Source organism: Rousettus aegyptiacus, unplaced genomic scaffold, assembly GCF_014176215.1.
Source record: "Rousettus aegyptiacus isolate mRouAeg1 unplaced genomic scaffold, mRouAeg1.p scaffold_m13_p_12, whole genome shotgun sequence".
NCBI classification, from domain to species: Eukaryota; Metazoa; Chordata; class Mammalia; order Chiroptera; family Pteropodidae; genus Rousettus; species Rousettus aegyptiacus.
In genome coordinates, this window is record NW_023416287.1 from 53,698,205 (window position 1) to 53,714,946 (window position 16,742).

Below are 16,742 nucleotides of genomic sequence, written 5' to 3' on the forward strand. Positions count from 1 at the left end.
CTAAGAAGAGCACATTACAAGCTTAAATAATAAGAGAATTACTATAGCAAGATAGTAATCAATGCTCAACATGCATAGAAACAAACTGACAATAATGACTAAAAAGGGGAGGAGTCAAATATCCAAATTCCCAAATTCGCAAAGGGGAAAGGAGATAAGGCACACAGAAGAAAATGGATGAGTGTGTGTGTGTGTGTGTACACACACACACTATCTTTTTCATATTTGTAATGGTAACCACACACCACAGTCAGAACTGAAGTATAGAACATAAAACAAGAATCATAAGCAAACCCCACAAAAGCAAAATAAAGAAAACAGAACACAAGGCCAAGGAAGCAATGGAAACACTGAGCTATCAGAAAGCAAAAGATAAAATGGCTATGAGAAGGCCTCATATTTCAATAATCACACTAAATGTAAATGCACTGAACTCACCAATAAAAAGGCACAGAGTTGCAGAATGGATCAAAAAACAAAACCCAACTATATGCTGCCTCCACGAGACACAACTCAGCTCCAAAGACAAATATAGATTCAAAGGGAAAAGGTGGAAAATGATATTTCAAGCAAATGGCATTCAGAGAAAAGTGGTAGTGGTGGTACTAATATTGGACAAAACAGACTTCAAAATAAAAAAGGTAAAGGAAGATACTGAGGGACACTTCATAATGGTAAAGGGAAACATGTACCAAGAAGACATAACACATTAATATCTATGCTCTCAATCAGGGAGCCCCTAAATATGTAAAGTAATTACAAAGAGAACTGAAGGGAGAAACAGACCAAAACACTATCGTAGTAGGAGAAGGCCTAAAAACCCCACTGTCAGATATGGACAGATCATCCAAACAGAAAATCAATAAAGAAATAACATCCTTAAATGACACATTAGATCAATTGGACATAATTGACATTTACAGAGCCTTCCATCCCAAAACAGCTGCCTATATATTCTTCTCTAGTATACATAGAACGTTCTCAAGAATCGATCACATACTGGGACACAGATATAGTCTTAACAAATAAAAGAGGGTTGAAATCATAGCAACCATATTCTCTGATCATAATGCTTTGAAACTAGAGATCAACTGTAAAAAGAAAGATGAACCACAAATACATGGAGATTAAACAACATACTACTGAAGAATAATTGGATTAGAAAAGAAATAGAGAGATGAAGAGATACACAGAAAAAAGTGATAATGATTGTACAACATATCAAAATTTTGAGACATGGCAAAAGCAGTCATAAGAGGAAAGCTCATGTCATTACAGGCTTATTTCCAAAAACAAGAACGAGCCCGAATAAACAACCTAACACTTCATCTTAAAAAACTAGAAAAGGAAGAACAAATGAAACCTAAAGTCAGCAGAAGGAAAGAAATCCTCAACATTAGAGCAGAAATTAATGAAATTGAAAACAAAAAAATAGAAAAAGTAAATGCAACAAAGAGCTGGTTCTTTGAGGAAGTTAATAAAATTGACAAACCCCTGGCTAGACTCACTAAAGAAAAAGGTGAAAGGACACAAATATACAAAATCAGGGATGAAAGAGGAAAAATTACGACTGATATCACAGAAGTACAAAGGATCATGCAAGAATACTATGAAAAAGTACATAACACCAAATTTAATAACCTAGAAGAAATGGACCAGAACTTAGAAAAATACAACCTTCCTAGACTGACTCAAAAAGAACTGGAAAATCTAAACAGACCTATCAGTAGTATGGAAGTTGAAACAATCATCAAAAACCTACCAAGAAGTAAAAGTCCAAGACCATAGGGCTTCACCAGTGAATTCTACCAAACATTAATACCTATTCTCCTCAAACTCTTCCAAAATATCGAACAGGAGGCAATTCTTCCCAACCCATTTTATGAGGCCAATATTACCGATACCAAAAACTGGTAAAGATAACATATACCAAAAAAAGAAACTACAGACCAGTATCTTTCATGAAGACAGATGCGAAATCCTAAATAAGATAGAAGCAAACCAAATGTAGCAACATAAAAACAATTACACACCACGATCAAATGGGTTTCATCCCGGGGGCACAGGGATGGTTCAAAATATGCAAATCGATTAATGTGATACATCACATAAACAAATTTAAAATAAGAATCATATGATCATATCAATAGATGCAGAAAAAGCCTTCGACAAGAAAGAGCATCCATTTATGATCAAAACACTCAACAAAATCAGTATAGAAGGAAAGTACCTTAACATTATAAATGCCAACTACGACAAACCCTCAGCCAACATTATACTTAATGGTGAAAAACTAAAAACCTTCTAAGATCAGGAACAAGGCAAGGCTGTCCACTATCATTACTGCTATTCAACATATTATTGGAGGTCCTGGCAAGTGCAATCGGGCAAGAGAAAGATATAAAAGGCATCCAGAAAGGAAAAAAGAAAGTCAAACTGACACGATTTGCAGATGACATGATTCTTTATATAGAAAACCCTAAACACTCCACAAGAACACAACTAGAAACAATAAGCAAATACAGTAAGGTTTCTGGATACAAAAGTCAACATTAAAAAATCCAGTGTTCCTATACTCTAATAATGAAGCATTAGAAAAAGAAGTGGAAAAAATAATTCCTTTTGCAATTGCAACAAAAAGAATAAAATACCTAGGAATAAATTTAACGAAACATGTGAAGGAGGACCTATATAATGAAAACTACAAAACTCTATTAAAAGAAATCAAAGAAGATACAAAGAAATGGCAAGATATTCCGTGTTCTTGGACTGGAAGAATCAACAGAGTTAAAATAACCATATTACCTAAAACATTATACAGATTTAATGCAATCCCCATCAAAATCTCATTGGCATTTTTTAAAGAAATAGAACAAAAAATCATCAGATTTTTATGGAAGCACAAAAGGCCCTGAATTGTCAAAGCGATCCTGAGAAAAAAGAACAAGGCTGGAAGCATCGCTCTGCCCGACTTCAAATTATACTACAAAGCGAAAGTAATCAAAACGGCATAGTTTGGCAGCAAATCAGACACACAGACCTGTGAAACAGAATTGAGAGTCCAGAAGTAAACCCATATTTACATGGCCAAATAATTTTTGACCAAAAAAAAAGCCAAAAACATTCAGTGGAGAAAGGAAAGTCTCTTCAATAAACAGTGCTTGGAAAACTGGAAAGTACCTACAAAAGAATGAAACTAGACTGTTGCCTATCACCACACACCAATATTAACTCAAAATGAATTAAGAACCTGAATATAGGACCTGTAACAATAAAATGTATAGGAAAAAAACAGGAACTAAACTCACGGACCTTGGTCTTAAAGAGGATTTAATGAATTTGACCTCAAAGGCAAGGGAAGTAAAAGCTAAAATAAATAAATGAGACTACATCAAGCTAAAAAGTTTCTGCTCAGCAAAAGAAATCATCAACAAGATAAAGAGACAACCATCTCAATAGCAAAATATATTTGCAAGAAACGCCTCCATAAGGACCTAATATCCAAAATATACGAAGAACTCATATGACTCAATAACAACAAAAAAGCCAACAACCCAATCAAAAAAATGGGCAGAGGACCTGAACAGACACTTCTCCCTACAAATAGCCTACAAACATATGAAAAGATGCTCAACATTGCTAGCTCTTAGGGAAATGCAAATCAAAACCGCAATGAGATACCATCTCACACCTGATAGAATAGCTATAATCAACAGGACAAGTAATAACAAATGTTGGAGAGGATGTGGAGAAAAAGGAACCCTCATACACTGCTGGTGGGAATGCAAATTGGTACAGCCACTATGGAAAACAGTACAGAGGTTCCTCAAAAAACTAATTGATCTACCATATGATCCTGCAATCCCTCTACTGGGTATTTACCCCAAAGACTTGAAAACCCATATCCAAAAAGGTATTGGAACACCGATGTTCACAGCAGCATTATTCACAGTGGCCAGGACATGGAAGCAACCAAAGTGTCCTATGATAGATGATTGGCTCAAGAAACTGTGCCACATATATACAATGGAATATTACTCAGCCATAAGAAAAGATAAAATACTGCCATTGCAATAACCTGGATGGACCTCGAGATAATCATGCTAAGCAAAATAAACCAGACTGAAAATGTTGAAAATCACATGCTATCACTTATACATGAGATATAAACCTAAAAGCAACAAATGAACAGGACAAACAGAGACTTAGGGACATAGACAATGGACTAGTGGTTACCAGAGGGTTGGGGTGGGGGAAGAGGGGAGAGGCAGATGGGGTTAAGGAGGTCAAATATAGGGGGATAGGAGAAGGGTGAAGTGGGTAAAGGATCAAATATATGGTAGCTTAAGGAAATTGGACTTTGGGTGGTAATCACACAATAGCATATATATAGATGTCGAACTATAACGAAAATTATATAATTGTATTAACCAATAAACTTAATAAAAAGAAATAATATTTGAATCGCCTAAAAAAAGCACAAACACAAAAATGTCCCTACAATACACATAAAATTCCTCCACACAAAAACACCTCATGCAATACAAAAAACACACTCCACACACTTACACTGCCCAACACAAACACACACCCTGACCCCACACAACATACACATACCAACAATAAAAAGAACATTTTAAAGAATCCGAGAAAGTAGGCACGACACATACCAAGAAACAAAGAATGATAACAGCTTTCTCATTAGACTACGCAAAGCAGTAAAAAAAATGGAATGACATTTTTAACATACTGAAATTTTTAAAAAATGATATCTAAAATTCTATACTTGACAAAAATATCTTAAATGAAGGAGGGAGAGGGAGAGATCCAGAGTTTACCACAAATAAAAAGGCTGAAAAGTCATCAAGAGCAAACTTGAATTATAAAAACTATTAAAAGACCTTTGGGAATGAAAATGATACTAGATCAATTTACACAAAGGAATGAAACTCACCAGAAATGGTAAATATGTGTGTAAATATAAACTGACTCAGGGACTCAAACAGATACCTGTACATAAATGTTCATAGCAGCATTATTCACAATAGACAAAAGTTAGAAATAAGCCAAGTCTCCATTAACCTATAAATGAAATCCAAAACTTAGTACAGCTGTACACAATTCAGCCAGAAAAAGGAATGAAGTTCTGTTACATGCTACAACATGGATGAACCCTGAAAACATTATGCTAAGTGATACAAACCAGACACAAAAATGACAAACATGATTCTTCCTAAATGAGGTACCTAGAATAGGAAATTGAGACAGAAAGTAGAATGGTGGTTACCAGTAGCTAGAAGTAGGTTATTGTCTAATGGATACAGAGTTTCGGTTTCGGAGGGGAGAGATGAAAAATTCTGGTAATACATAATGGTAATGGTTATAAACACTGTAGATATAATTAATGCCACTGAATTGTACACTTTAAAGTGGTCATAGAGGCAAATTTTCTTTTTTTTCTTTTTTTTACAATTAAAAAATACTATAAAAAAGGCAAACTCAGAAATAGAGTACAAAAGTGATTGGTTGACTGGGGTTAGGGAGTGCAGGAAAAAGGAGAGGTTGGTGAAAGGGTACAAACCAGTTGAATGATCAATGAGATGTGAGGACTAATGTATAACATAACTAACTGAAATCTGCTAAGAGAGTAGAACTCAAATGTTCTCATTTTAAAAATCAGATAAATATGTGAGGTGATTGATGTGTTAATTAACTAGATAGAAGGAATCTTGTTTAAAGCAAAATAAACAGACCATATTTGATATTTATAATATATACCAACACAAACTGTATAAAAATAAAAGCACAAAGAACAAGACAGGGTAAATGGAATGGATGGTACCATTGTGATGTGCTTTAATTATATGTAAAATAGTATAATGTTACTTGAAATAGATGGATTAAGTTCAAGTTGCATACTATGAACCCCAAAGTTAACAGTAAGACAAAAAAAAAAAAAAAGTAACAGCTAATAAGACAACAAATGAAATAAAATGAAATCACATGTACACAAAATACTTAATCTAAAGTACAGCCGAAAAAAAGAAAACAGAAAAACACAGAAAAAATAAAATACAAATAACTAAGATGGTAAATTCAAATCCAAACACACCAATAATCACATTATACATAACTTGTCTAAACATCCCAATTAAAAGACAGAAATTGTCAAATTTTAATACACAACTATATGATACCTAAAAGAAACTCTAATTATAAAGAGACAATAGGTTAAGAAATCTAAAAAAGAGTTACCATTTTAACACAAATGAAAAGAAAGCTGGAGTAGCTTCATTAACATGAAAGTAGAAAAAAGACTGTCACCAGGAAATGAAGAAAGAACAATGAAACAAATATACGGGTATATAAAACAGACCACCCTTCTCCTCTTGAGTTTTAAAAATCATGTTAGACTGTTGAAATCAAAATGATACTGTCTGATGGGGTTCTCAATGTATGTAGAATACTTAAGAAAACTAAATTATCAATGAGAGTTAAAGGACCTAAATAATTTGGCTAAGATTTCTGCAATTCACTTTAAATGGTAAAATGTCTTAGTAGACTATAGTAAGTTATGTATGAATACAGTATTCCCTAGAGTAATGATTAAAAAAAAAAGACTCACTGAAAAAACTGCAGAAAAATGGTATACTAATATGTTTGAGTAAACCAAAAAAGGGCAGGAGAGAAATGAAAAATAAAGAAAACGAAGTTAAAACATGACATACTTAAGTCCCAATATATCAATACTTACAATAAAAGGTACAAATACACTAAATAAAATTGGCAGGGTGAATTTATAAAATGACCCAACTATATGTTGCCTACAAGAAGCTCATATCAGTATAGTGATATATAGTAACATAGGTAGTTTAAAAGAAAATGGATGAAAAAAAAGGATGAGAACAGATATATCATGCAAAGGATGAGAACGGATATATTATTACATTACATAGTAATAAAAGGATCAGTGCACCAAGAAGTCATAACCAAATAAAAAAAAGGATGAGAACAGATATATCATGCAAACATGAATGAAAAAAAGCTGGAGTGGCTACGAATATCACATAAAATACACTTCAGGGCAAGAAAATTATCAGAGACAAAAAGAACATTACATAGTAATAAAAGGATCAGTGCACCAAGAAGTCATAACAGTATATAAACAGAATAACAAGTTCAAATATACAAAGCAAAAATTCAGAGAACTAAAAAAAATAAACAAACTTGCATATAAGTGGGGCACTTCACTACCTCTTCTCTTAGTCATCACTACACAGAAAATCAGCATGGGTGTAAAAGAACTGAATGATATTCTCAACCGATGGAATCTAACTGACATTTACAGAACACTCCTCCCATCAGCAACAAAATACATATTTTTTGTAAGGAAAGACAGAAAATTCACCAAAATATATCATATCCTGGATCATAAGACAAATCTAACAGAATCTAACACAACTGAAAGCACATTGAGTATGTTCTCTGACTATAATGAGATCAACCTAGAAATCAATATAAAGAAAATCTACTGAGACCACTTGGAAATTGAACAATGCATTCCTAAAACAATCCATGGATCAAAGAGCAAGTTGCAAGGAAAATAAAAATTACAATGAACTGAGTGAAAGTAAATATACTGCCTATCATAACTTATGGGATGCAGTAAAAGTAGTTCTAAGAAGAACATTTATAACACGAAAATATTCACCTTAGAAAAGAAGGTCTCAGATCAGTAAGATTCCACTTCCACATACCACAGAATGCAAAATAAATCCAAAGCAAGCAGGACATAAATAATAAAGAGTAGAAATCAAAGGATATGAAAATGGAACACCAACAAAGAAAATTTATCAAAGTGAAAACCAGTTCTTTGAAAATTATCAATAATTACATGCCAACAGACTTGAAAATTTAATGAAATTTCCTACTAAAATGACTTACCAAAACTAAATCAATAGGAAACAAAGTCTAAATATTCTTATAACTCTGTTCAAGAATTCAAAGCAATAGTTTAAAATTCCTTCCACAAAAAACATACCAGACCCAAATAGTTTTCTAAGATTATCAAATTTTCTTAAGTGATAGACATATAAATAAATCACTTTGGAAAACAATTTGCCATTACTTTATAAATCAGAACTTCATTTTAATGACCCGCAAATTCCCTCCTAGGTATATACCTAAGAACTTATGTAGATTTGGACCAAGAAATATATATAATACACCACTACACATGCAGACCACATATAAAACAGTACTTCTCACAACTGTTAAACTTGGTGGGGGTAAGGGGCAAATGCCCACTGACTAGAGACTGGATAAATTCAGAGTGACTTCTTTTTCTATACACAAAAAAGTATATGGTTATAAAAAAGAATGAACTACAGACTCACATAAAGATGAAATCTTAGTAACCTAATATTAAGTGAAAATACAAATCCCTTGTAGACCAACATAAAGCATGATTACCTTTTATTGTAACATCAAAAAAAAAAAAGCAAAATTTGATATGTACATTTTTAAAAAACAAGAGAAAAACAATTCAAAATAAGTGGTTAACTTTGGTGGGGAGATAACAGAGTAAGGGAGGAGCACAAAGATGTAAGTTACAAAAAAAAAAAAATTCTACTTATTGGATTGGGCAGCAGATTCCGCTTATTCAACTTATGAAATTTTTCAATAAATAAATTTTAAAGTGGCATAGCCTAAACTGATAAATTGTTATAAACCAAGAATTATAATTAATCAAATTCTATGAGCCTAATGTCTATTAAGAAGAGTAGGAGTAAAAGGGTTGCAAGACTATAATTATTATGGTAACACTTCTAGAAAACAGGCTGAAAATATCCTTTCCTAAATATTCTCATGATACATATGGAAAAGTATACAAAAGCTTAGGAGGGAGAGGAGGGCTCAGAGAGAAAATAACACATATGTTTAATCTGATAACTAAGGAATTCTGTTCTCTGATTAGAAATAAACACAATCACCCAGCACTGTCTCCTTTTTCAACTCAAACCATCCATGCAAACCCAACCTAAGCAAAAACGCTGTATCACAGCAAATAAGGCTGACAACACAGTAAGTTTCAGGCTTATGTGAGCCCAGAAAGGGATATATAAATATACCTTCATGAAGTAAAAGCAGAAAAATAATATAAGACCTTATGAAACAATTTTGCATCACAGAAGCAATCCTTTGGAGAATTCAGAAAGTCACCTCTATCAGTAAGAAATTTATATCACAGTCCAAAAGAATTTCAGAAAATATCTCGTTCACATTCTTGATACAGTAGTAGTGATTACTATGTCTTTATAAAACAAAGAGTGTTAATTAGAAGAGAGAAGCAAAATCTGCATGGAAACAAGAAAAAAAATGTTGAAAATAAGAAACAGGAACGGGAGAGATGATCACAGTAGCAACAGAAACTAAAAACAATGTAAGTAACTTCCAGGAAATACAGTAGAGTGACTACTTATGTGTATTTATTTATATCTCACCACTTAAATCTACAAAAGGGGAAAAAAAGCCACAATGAAGAAAGTTTCACCTCCAACAAAACTGACAAATGGCCATAGATCCCTACAGAACCCCTGGAATAAATCTGTGAGACCATGAAAACAAATTAAAGTACGATGCCTCAATATTACACTTTTTAAATTCAAGTAAACACAAATATCAGAAAGTAAAAGAGAGCTCATATTAATTTGTAGAAAAATACTAAAGTCAGAGGAGCTTTTTCTTTAGGAAAATTAGGGAAATATCCTGTTGGGAGTCCAATTTTGCGACCTAAAAATGCCATGGGAAATGGGTCACGTGGTATGCTATTTTTATTTTCCCAAAAATGGCTCCCTGAGCTGAGAGCCTTTTAATTACTGAGCAAGTTGAAAATGCTGAAAGTAGCACTGATACAACACACACCTGAATTATGGTCACCCAGAAGACCTAACTAATGTCACCCTTTTTTCTTCCACAAAATAATTCAATGAATATACAATATTACGACTATGTTCTAGCCCTCTAATTATACTTCTAAGGCAATGAAAATAGAGGCCAAGTCATGACAAAATTTTCTAGATTCATGTAATGTTTTATATCTTAATAGTAGTTTAGATTACATAGGTGTATATATTTGTCAAAAATCAGTTAATTCAGTGAGCGCTTCCAGAATGAAGGTAGGACCTATGAAAATCCACTCATTTTTAAAAGCAACAAGAACCCAAAATATTGTCAAAATCAACTTTTCAATAATTCTAAGATTAACCAAAGTCCTACAATAATCCAGAGTGTTTATTCAAGACATATGACTGAATCTCGGCAGGAACAGCTAGCTAGCTCTATAATGTGCTAACATGCCCCCGTGTCCCTCTCACCAGCTCCACAGAAATCTTGAAAACCAATAGCCCTGCAATCCTGGTGAAAACCAGCAACTTAGGTCTGGAATAAGTCTGGAGTTCCCCAAAAGTGCCTACCTCATAGAACTGTCATTACTCAATCAGACAGTTCCCTAGAAACCTCCACTCGCAGGGTTTGTCTTCATTTGACCTAACTCAGAACTTGCTCACTGTCAACAGCTTTTTCCCTGGGCCACTTGGCAAAAACAACCAGTAGCAATTGTTTATCACAGCTGACTAAACCAATGAAAACAGTTGGAAGAAAACAAGAAACAGCCAAACCCTTACAAGAAAAAGATGGGGATGAGAGATCCATAGTGGTTTTTAAAAGCTCCAATATATTCATGAGAATTGAGAAGATCACACTCACATGTGAGCATGTACATCTACATGCTCAAGAAGGAATTGGGAAAGCCCTAACACTCATATTTGGCTGACTCTGAGGTTCTGTACAAGCAAGGTTAAGAAAAAGTTGTGAGCTTCCTGATGGAATACTAAAAACACAGCCCAAAATACACATAGAACTCCCAGCAAACACTGGGAGATGTACTGGTTCTAGATGTTTAAGAAAATCATTAGCTGATCACTAAGCTAACTGAGCAGAGACTTTAGTGGCAACACAAGACAAAGAATACAGATTCTACAGAATTAGTTCAGGGTAGTCACTACACAAACAACAAAAACGAGAAACAATGAGCCCTGGGGGAGGGTACAAATCTGAATTCCAGAGCTGCCACATTATTTAAAATATCCTATTCTCAACAAAAATTATGAGTGTCACACCAAGAATATTGCAGGATGACCCACACACAGGAAAAAAAACAGTCAATAGAAACCATCCCAGGGAAAGCATAGCCACTGAACTTACTAAAGATTTAAATCAGCTATTGTAAATACATTTAATGAACTAGCAGAAATCATGTTTAATGAAGTGAAGTATGAGAACAGTGTTTCACTAAATAGAGAATATCAACAGAGAAATTATTTTAAAAGAATCAAATAGAAATCCTAGAATTGAAAAATAATAACTGAAATGAAAAAGTCAGGAGCAAATCTGAGTTGGCATAGGAACTAGTGAACTTAAAATGAAAATAGACAGATATATTCAGTCTGAAAATCAAAAAGGACAAACAATGAAGAAAAATGAACAGAGCCTCAGAGAAATATGGAACATTATTAAACATACCGATATATGAATAACAGAAGCCAGAGAGAGAGAATGTTTGAAGAAACAATATCCAAAAACTTCCCCAATTTGATGAAAACATTAATCTACAAATAAAGTAGCTCAACATCAAACTGGATGAACTGAAAAATTTCCAAACTTAGACACATCAAAATAAAACTTTCAAAAACCAGAGAAAAAGACAGAATCTTGAAAGCACTGGTCACATACAAGGGATATTCAACAACTGATTCTTCATCAGAAACCATGGAACCAGGAAGTAGTGGGCTAACATATTCAACGTGTCAACAGAAAAAGACTGTTAACCAAGAATCATCTAGCACAAGTAGCCTTCAAAAAAGGTGAGATTAAGACATTCCCAGATAAAAACTGAAGGACTCTATCATCAGATCTGCCTTACAGAAGATATTAAATAGTATCCTTTAGACTGAAATGAAAGGAAGTTTGAAAGTAACTTGAATACAAGAAGAAATAAAGAGCAGAGGTAATTTATATAAATAGAAAAAGATGAAATAAATCTAGTATTTATAACACTTCTGTCTTGTTTAAAAGATAGCTGCATAAAGCGGTAACTATAAAATTGTACTGACAGGGTTATAATGTATAAAGATGTTATTTATGTAAAAATAGTAAAATAATAGGAATGAAGCTATGTAAGTGCAAAGATTTTGTGTATTGACATTAAGTTGGCATTAGGCCAAATTGGACTGTTATAAACTAAAATGCTAATCGTAATCCCTAGAAAAACTAAAAAAGTAGATGAAGAACTATTGAAAGTATATATTAATGATTGCCAGGAGTGAGGAAGAGTGACTATAAATGGGTACGAGGTTTCTTTTGGAGTAATGAAGATCTTCTGAAATTAATGATGATGGTTGCACAATTTTATGACTATACTCGAAACCATGGAATTGTATGCTTAATATGGTGTGTTTTAATGCATATGAATTATATGGCCATAAAAAATAAATTCAATGAAGATACACTTAAGACAGATGTGAGCACTTACTGTATGTAAATTACACCTCAAAAGAAAAAAACTGAATGCTAAATAATGATATCAATGCTTAAAGCATTAAGAGAAAGTTTACTGGTATCTGTAATTTATTTGAACTCGATCGAAAATTAAGATGAACTCAAAGTTAGTGGGATAAATAGGTACGTGGCAAAGCAACTGTCAATGGTAAAAACTAGGTATGAGTAGATCTGGGCACTAAAAAATTTCAACTTTTCTGTATGATGGAAAATGTTCAGAAAATGTTCAGAAAAGAACTGTGCTCAGGAAACACTCAGATCCTGGTTGTCAATCATTCTATAACTAGCCTAAACTCTAGGGAAAAAAATGAAAATTTCATGAAAGAATAAAAGAAACTAGAGAGACATAGCAGGGAAAAAACATCTAAATAAGGCCATTATATCAGATATTTTGAATTGATAAATTTCTTGGGTGTGATAATGGTATTAAGGTAATTTATGAGAACTTCCCTGTGGAGGAGATACTGCAACTTACTTTCAAATGATTTAAAAGAAAAAAAAATGTAAGACTGTGTATATGTGTGTATATCCGTAGAGATAAAAGATAACAAATGTGGCAAAATGCTGACTGCTAAATCTAGGTGAAGGATATGAGTGTTAATACTGTTCTTTCGACTTATTTGTTGGCTTGAAATTTTTCAAAATAAAAAGGGTGGAGGAAAGGATAGTACCAAGGTGAGTGATAGTTATAAAAAACATGGTCAGATTCAAACTCACCTCATTTACCTCTATTTTCCCCTTCATGTACTGTGGTCTAACCACAGCAGTCTCTCAAATAAAACAAGCTGCTCACAATTTCGGGGTCTCTATGTTTGCTGGTAGACCTTCTACTTGGAATATTCTTCACCTATGTCTTCATTTGAGTACTTTCTTCTTTCAAGCCTCAACTCAAACATAACTTCGAAGAAGCCGCCCTCTTTTCTAATCACCTTACCTAAAGAATATGGCCATTGTCTTTAAAATATTACTCAGTATTTTCTTAATAGCTATAATCAATAACTGAAATGACTACAATTTTTTTTGTTTACTTGTTTTTCTCTCTATGACAAAAGAAGCTACATGCCAAGACAGTCAGTTGTTTTGTACTTTTAGGATGTCCTTCCTTTTCTTCCACAGCTTGTCTCCTATGACATCCATCCTTGTATCCAGTAAAACTAAACTGGAAGCAGTAGAGCAACTGATAATTTTTTCTATAGGAGAAGCCAGGGGAGTGAGGGAGTACACCTGATGCTAACAGAAATTGGACTGGTCAAGGGACTCATGGACAGTATGAGTACATAATAGCTATACCAACATCTGATTATTTACTGAGCCAATGCCAACAACAGGTAGATTCCTACCAAAACTAAGCAAAATTTCCCTAACATTTGCATTAAATTTAAAAGTTTATATTGTGTTAAAATCTAGATAAAAATCAATGTCCCATGAATCCAGTTAAGATTTAACTTTAATAAACAGTAGACTCTACTTCTACTCTTCCATTTGGCATTTTTCTGACCTTTATTTAGCCCAAACTACCATCTGTTCTCCTTTCTCTTCCACTTAATATTTCTATCGTATGCTTCTCCATGAGTATTTTACAAATACTAAGTAGGATGTACTCTTGAAAATATTGAAAAAGAATGGCTGTAGAAAAGTATAAGGCCAAAAATGAGAATAACTAAAATGATAGTTTATATTCATTGATTGCTTACCATACGCCAGGCTCTATCCTAAGGATCTTACATGTATTAACTCACTTGGTCTTCGTAAACCTTATGAGGTATTATCCCCATTTTATAGATATGTCAACTGAGACAAAGAGAGGTACCTTGATCAATGTCATACAATTAATAAAGCTAGAACTCAAACCAGGCCAAATAATTCCAGAGCCCTTGTTCTTCCCTATCTTGCCCCTCACCATGACACTGTAAACCTTTACAAATTTGATGAAAATTCTGAGCATGCTGACATTTCAGAAATGAGAAGGTAAATATGCTAAACACATTAATTTTTAACACATTTAGAATGATCCTTAAATCTGGATGACTTTCCTTGACACAACGAAGAGCGAAACAGGAAATGAGCAAATACTAACTACTTAATAAGAATGCCAATAGACACTTCTCAAGCATGTTTCCTAAAGTACACAATATAGCTTAAAATACCAAAAGACTTGTGGCACCAAAATTCAGATAATAGCCCAAGGACCTAAATCTTTACATACCTGATAGCTTCTAGTTTATTTTGTTCCCCTGCGATGTTTTCATTCAAGATATTTTCTACGAATTCTGAAACAAAACTCCTGACTAGATTCTAATCCCTAACAGCCATAAATGTTTTGTAAATGCCCTGAAAGTAGAACAGTGAGCTTAAAAGAACTACATGCGGTTCACTTGACAGTTTCGAAGTGGTATCAGGTGATTTCTAAAGCTTATTTTTAAAATCATTCTACTTTTCTAGAGGCCACACAGCTTTTATCAAATTTAATAAGATAGGGGGAAAACCTCCAAAGTACTCAACATCTCAACTCCTACATACCTCAGGAAATGTAAAAAAAAAAAAAAAAATTATTCAATAGAAGGACACAATATGATTTATAGTTTGAACTATTTCTAAACTAAGTACTGACCATAAAAATTCCATAATATAAAAATCTAATATGCTGATAACATCAAAACCTCCAATGTATCATGTAGAACTAAAGAAATATGAGTTCTTATCCTTATTAAAACACCCAGCTGCCCATAAAAAGTGAGTAAGGTTTTCTAACCTTTCAAAGTCACCTTGCCTTGTAAATTTTGACAACCTATACACGGCCCAATTGTTAAGCTGTTTAGAGGTCATTCCTCTTCCATTATCTATCACTGCAACGGCAGGTTTTCCTTGTGTTTCATCAAAATGCTATGAAATAAGTTCAAAAAGACAGAAAAAGTCAAATCAATATTAAAAACGTAAAAAGTTAAATACAGAAAAAGTGATTCAATAGGCTCACTCATATATTGTCGGTGAAAGTGTAAATTAATACAATTATCTAAAAGGCACTTCAGCTGTATGAATCAAAACCCTTAGAATTCTTCATGTCCTTTAACCCAGAAATTCTATTTCTCAGAACTTGAGGAATTAACTGGAAACATGTATAAAGACCTATAAGGGTGTTCATTATGCCAGCATTATTTACAATGGCAAAAATATAGGAAAAAATCTAAATGTTCAACAATAGTAGGCTGGTTTATATTATATTGTAAATTATAATTTATGTTATATTATAGCCAATAAACCAAATTGAAGCAATGGTACACTATATTGCAGAATATACATAATATGGTGATGTTTACAACATACTTATTGTTAAGGGAAAGGAGAAGATAAAAAAACAAAATGTACACTATGATTACACATATATGTATACATATATGCACAGAAAAAATGGCCCATAAAAGAATTTTAACAATGGATGAAGATATCAGATAATTACTTTTAGTTTATTTTCTAATTTTTCTTCAATAAACTTGTACTACTTCTATAAAAGGAAAAGTTAAACTGTTTTACTTTCTTACCAATTTGATCTGTATTTTTCTAATCCCAGTGTTACGAGAAGTAGCAGACAATGAATTGTCAATTAATTCGGCAAAAGCAAATGCTGGAAGAGAATGAGAAAACATTATTGCTTAAAATTTCCCTCCTAAACGCTTGATACAAAATTTCAAAGTAGAAGAAACTCTGAAGTACTTTAAGCCATCACTTTTATTTTCTAAAGAACGAGAATTAAAGTACTATCCTGATCCTAATGATGTAATATATACTTACAGGCAACATCACCAATCACTACTAGCATAAAAAAGCAGTCATCGACCAGTATTTGTATAGCATTATATGGCATGAGTTGACCACCCATGATTCTTGCCTTACAGAGTTTATACTCTAAAGAGAGACAGACATAAAAGACAGAAGACCATAACCTTAAAATCAAACAGTACTCTGTGGTATGTAATTAGATCATGCAGAAGTTAAAAGTAAGCATACATAGAGACATTGAGGCAAATATAAAGCAACTATAAAAGTGTCTATTAAAAGCTAATTTAAATATAGAAATCTTATATGACTCACAGCAACTTGTCAAATGGCAGAACATGTCTGCTTCA

General features: G+C 33.1%; 1 protein-coding gene across 2 annotated transcripts in view; it reads right to left on the reverse strand.

The window, feature by feature from the left end:
- The window catches only part of SMCHD1 (structural maintenance of chromosomes flexible hinge domain containing 1), a 133,170-nt gene that overhangs the window by 104,894 nt on the left and 11,534 nt on the right, over window positions 1-16,742 (reverse strand). Inside the window, exons 4-5 of one of the 2 annotated variants that reach the window (XM_016156884.2) lie at window positions 16,158-16,240; window positions 15,371-15,501 (exon numbers count right to left, since the gene is read on the reverse strand). In XM_016156884.2, the coding sequence (XP_016012370.2) occupies window positions 15,371-15,501; window positions 16,158-16,240 (214 nt within the window). Of the gene's footprint in view, window positions 1-13,335; window positions 13,553-15,370; window positions 15,502-16,157; window positions 16,241-16,742 lie in introns of those variants that run through there. The other variant, XM_036229883.1, reaches the window with a different exon arrangement.